Raw genomic sequence first — 4807 nt, 5'->3', positions numbered from 1 at the left:
AATTCAGTAAAATAATAAAATCTACGTCGTCAATTCCGACGACGTTATACGTAACATAATGTTATAGAGTTGAATCTTGTTCATTTTGCTTGCTCTTAAGGACCAGCGCACATGAAAATATTTTATTGAGTCTTTCATTTTAGAAATAAAGGACTCTGATTGGTTGAATCCTTTATGCCGCGTGCATAACGCATTTTTTTGAATACACAAATTTATTTAAATTACAAAAATGCGACTTTCCCAAATAAAAATATTAATGAATATGTTATTCCCAAATGATTTCTAATCGATTCCGTTCATAATATTTATGAAACATAATTAAGATCTGCTAACTTGACGCTCGATAAATTTTTATTATTAAAAAAAAATATTGTTTCCTAAATGTTAAAATGATTTTCCTAAACTTCCCCAAACGATTCCCAAATTATATAATATAAAATAATTAGAAAATATTTAATTTCTCTGCTAACTCTACGGCGGTGCCGTTGCATCTGCAATCTGGCAATTCGTATATATCTATATATCGGATGCACCCGGGTGGGGAATCGGAACAACCATATATGTCGATGATTGTGACAAACAGCAGCAAATATTTTATATTCATGATTTTGAATTAAAGTAAAATCGACATTATTGTGGAAAAATCAATCTCTTCAGAATGGCTGAGACTCCTTTGGGCTTAGGCGAGAAGACATTTATTCTTCATGGAGTCGATGTAAGTGTATTTGATAATGATGAAATCAATGTAATCACTGTATTTCAATTTAGCGAATGTTTATATATATCAAATTAAATGGTTCAAACTGAACTCTATTTTGAGTATAATGGTTGCTTACAAAAGCTATCTGTGTTAACAAACAGAAAGATATGCATAATTTTTTTATAATAATGTGAATATTTCGATATGATAAAAATAGTAGCGCTATTTGAAACAAATACAACAATGTATGATAGACTGTAAGTATTTTACATATTATACGAGTTTTATCGACTTGAAATATCACGGGCGACGTCTACCTTTTCACTTTCTGCCCTGTGTTATGGCCAACTTCTGACTTGTGCATTACAGATTGATGTATGTCATGTTGTCATTTGATCATAATATTCAATCCGAAGTTGGCCATATCGCAGGACCAAAAATGAAAAGGTAGACGTCACCCGCGATATTTCAAGTTGATAAAACTCATATAATATGTAAATTATTTACATTATCATACATCGTTGTATTCATTTCAAGCAGCGCTATAACTTTTTTCTTGTCGAAAAACTCATTGTTATAAAAAAATGATGCATATCTCTCCATTCGTTAACACAGATAGCTTTTGGAAACAATCACTATGCTCCCAATAGAGTTTGAACTACTTAATTTGATATATATTTGTTACGGTCTATCTCATTTAGTTTAAAAGATAAACGGGGGTGACCACTTTTAGTGGGTCACCCTGTATATTATATATTTTATAAGTTTAAACTTTATTTTTACATATTTTATTTATACATTTATTTATTTCCTAATTGCATTTACTTATTAATTTTCCTAATGTAATAATTGAATATATTTCAGCTTGATCTGAGAAATGACGGTCGATCTAGATATCAATATCGTTCCATCGAGATCGAAACTAGACTGATGCCACATGCACATGGATCGGCGAGACTTCGCATTGGCAACATTACAGATGTATTAGTCGGCGTGAAACTGGAGATCGACACACCGCATGCCGAAAAACCGGACGAAGGCAAAATGGACTTTTTTGTAGACTGGTATGCGCATTAGTTTTAGATTTTTAGTTTTAATATCGAATATCATATTTTTATTATCTCTTCCACAGTTCTGCTAATGCTACACCAGCGTTCGAAGGCAAAGGCGGAGACGATTTAGCGACCGAGATAAGCAATGTTCTTTCCATGGCTTATCAGACACCAGATGTCTTTGACTTAAGACAGTTGTGTATAATACCTCATAAGAAATGTTGGAAAATGTACGTGGACATTTTGGTAAGTATTATCAAACGATAGAATGCTGCTTAAAAGTCCAAACTCCATTCCGTCATCTTTTGTTCTCCTAGATCCTTCAATGTGGCGGAAATCTGTTTGATGCTGTCGGCGCCGCTGTGAAGGCAGCGTTATATAATACTGAAATTCCAAAGGTACTTGCAGCAACGCTCGATGGCGGTGAACCGGATATTCAGGTCTCAGACGATCCTTATGATTGTATCAAACTCGATATTTTGACGTACCCATCGATAGTAACAGTATGCAAGGTATATATTAATCCTTAAAAATATTTCTATTATTGCATTGAATATATTGATATAGCATTAAGTTATTTTTTCTCTAGCATGTGCTTATCTAAAAAATTAGATAAACGAATTTTCTTTTAATACGCAAAAGATATTTCTGTAAAAAAATGGCTCTATTAACATCTTTTTTTTTTATTTTTATAGTTTTAACTATATTTATATTTTCTAATCATTAACAGCACAAAAATTTAATATTTAATTCATACAAATATTAAAGCCCTTGCACAATGCTAGACGATAGCAATAGCGATAGGCGATAGCGAAAGAAATAGAAACAGAAAATTCTATTTTTCTATTCTTCTGTTTCTATTTCTATCGTTATCGCTATCGCCTATCGCTATTGCTATCGCCTAGCATTGTGCAAGGGCCTTTAACGTTTTGACTGAAAAACGATATTTCCTTCCTTTGACAGATTGGTGATCACTTCGTGATAGATCCAACGTTAGAAGAGGAATCGTGTAGTGCGGTTAGTCTCGTTATGTCCGTAATGCCGAATGGCAAAGTGACATCTGTGATCAAGCTGGGATATGGCAGCCTGTTGCCTAATACCTTAATTAAGATGTTGGAGGTATGTTTTTTTTAAATTTTTATACATATATTAAAGATTAAAGACGAATATTAAGACCTTGCATTGCTTATTCTCTGCTTGCTTATTCTCTACTTTCTTATTATTTACCACTTTTCTTGCACTGCTTCCCCACTGATTTTTCAGATTTGCATAATTATTTGATGACATGCATAGAATCAGAAAGTGAGTTTTCTTATTCTACATGATAGGAAAGTAAAAAGAATAAACAATATAAGGGTTCAATTGTAATGTAGAATTTGTTTTCGAATCTAAACTTTCGATTTCTACTTCACAGGTAGGAAAGGGCATCGGTCTTAAATTAAACGAAGCTCTTAAGAAAGAATTAGAAGAAGAAGATAAGCTCGGCCGAATAAAACCTCTTTATGGCTTTCTTAGATAATACACATGCAATATGTGTTTATTGTAAATTCTAAAAGGTATAAATATATTTTTTTTAATTCCTAATGAACTGAATTCATCATGTTGTGTAATGTTTTTTACTATTTAGTTATAGCAAACGTTGTAGCGCAATATTTCTCAGGCTTTCTTGCAGAGTCTTTCCTTTCATATAAGATTTTGTGAAACATTATAATACTTGTTTTTATCGTAAATTGTCATGAAACACAGTTTGAGGATCGCTGCAGTTTTCGAGAGAGGAAGTTCTCACGAAATGTGAGACGCGTGTACGTGTGAAGTTCTCACGAAATGTGACACGTGTGTACGTGTGATGGTAAAGCAATGACTTAATGAAATAACAATACCACAGGATCATGTAGTATCATGCTGAACAATAATCATTTTCACAAATGCGATATTATTCAATAATTTTCATATATATTTATTAATAAACTTTACGTCGCACGTGAAATATAGCATGTAATTTATAATAGATTGCGTAAAAAAAAGGAGTTGCAAATCTTCTTGTCGTTCTTTGAATAACATTAAACAATTTTGATGGAAATATTCTTGGAAGAAGTCAAGCAAAGCGCAAAATTTTGAGAGGTCCAAAGATAATAAACAGAGATTATTACAATAAGTCAATAACAGTAATGAGAAGCAAAATGTGTAAAGAACACGAGAACCAAGGTCTAAATATTCGTTAAATCGTTTAAGAGGTATATCTGTTTGGACCATAATAGTTTTGATAGTTTGGCACGTTACTGCTCGATAGTGAGGCTTTATGCGCTATTACAAAAATTTATGATCGGCACCGGAGAAAATCACTTTTATCAACTAGTGTTACAGTTTGAAAATTGAATTAATTTCCAATAACAAAGTTTGTTAAAAAAATCTTTACCCATATTTTTCAAATAATCTGCGTTATAAATTATGTAAAGCAAAATTTTTTGTAAAGAAAATATATTTTTTGTAAAAATGTCACGATTCGCTTTATTATTTTTGAAATAATTATTGTCTGATTTGTTAGAATTATTCTCTTCGCGATATAAAAGTGTATGAGATATCACACATTATCCATGTTTATATTAATGATCAAATGTTTATTATACATATTCATATGTTATATTTTTAAAACGCGAGCGAAATTACGCTTGAGTCGATGGATATTACATGTCGGCATTTCCCAAATCGCGATCATGTTAATCACTTATACGCGAATATATGTTATTGTTTCATCGTTGTTTATTAATTAGTAATTGTTAATTCTCGGGGTACGTTTAGAGACAATTCAAATTCACATATACATTGCATATTATATATATATATATATATATATATATATATATATATATATATATATATATATATATATATATATATATATATATATATATATATATATATATATATATATATATATATATATATATATATATATATATATATATATATATATATATATATATATATATATATATATATATATATATATATATATATATATATATATATATATATATATATATATAATATGCAA

The 4807-nt window shown here is 30.3% G+C and overlaps 1 protein-coding gene across 1 annotated transcript; it reads left to right on the top strand.

Annotated features, from left to right (window-relative positions):
- The first annotated feature begins 506 nt into the window (after nt 1-506).
- On the top strand, nt 507-4252 carry LOC115240767 (exosome complex exonuclease RRP42). The gene is made up of 6 exons (XM_029816121.1): nt 507-715; nt 1565-1764; nt 1833-1998; nt 2070-2264; nt 2716-2871; nt 3167-4252. The coding sequence occupies exons 1-6, from the start codon at nt 659-661 to the stop codon at nt 3269-3271; spliced, it is 879 nt and encodes a 292-aa protein (XP_029671981.1). The 5' UTR covers nt 507-658; the 3' UTR covers nt 3272-4252.
- The last annotated feature ends 555 nt before the right edge of the window (nt 4253-4807 follow it).

This window comes from Formica exsecta, unplaced genomic scaffold (assembly GCF_003651465.1).
Source record: "Formica exsecta isolate Colony F162 unplaced genomic scaffold, ASM365146v1 scaffold447, whole genome shotgun sequence".
NCBI classification, from domain to species: domain Eukaryota; kingdom Metazoa; phylum Arthropoda; class Insecta; order Hymenoptera; family Formicidae; genus Formica; species Formica exsecta.
This window is presented reverse-complemented; position numbering and strand designations above follow the sequence as displayed.

Bases quoted from the DNA above. Each gene is read 5' to 3' on its own strand.
- LOC115240767 (XM_029816121.1), top strand. From the start codon at position 659: ATGGCTGAGACTCCTTTGGGCTTAGGCGAGAAGACATTTATTCTTCAT. The intron at 716-1,564 runs GTAAGTGTATTT...AATATATTTCAG, and splicing joins TTATTCTTCATGGAGTCGAT to CTTGATCTGAGAAATGACGG. The intron at 1,999-2,069 runs GTAAGTATTATC...TTGTTCTCCTAG, and splicing joins AAATGTACGTGGACATTTTG to ATCCTTCAATGTGGCGGAAA.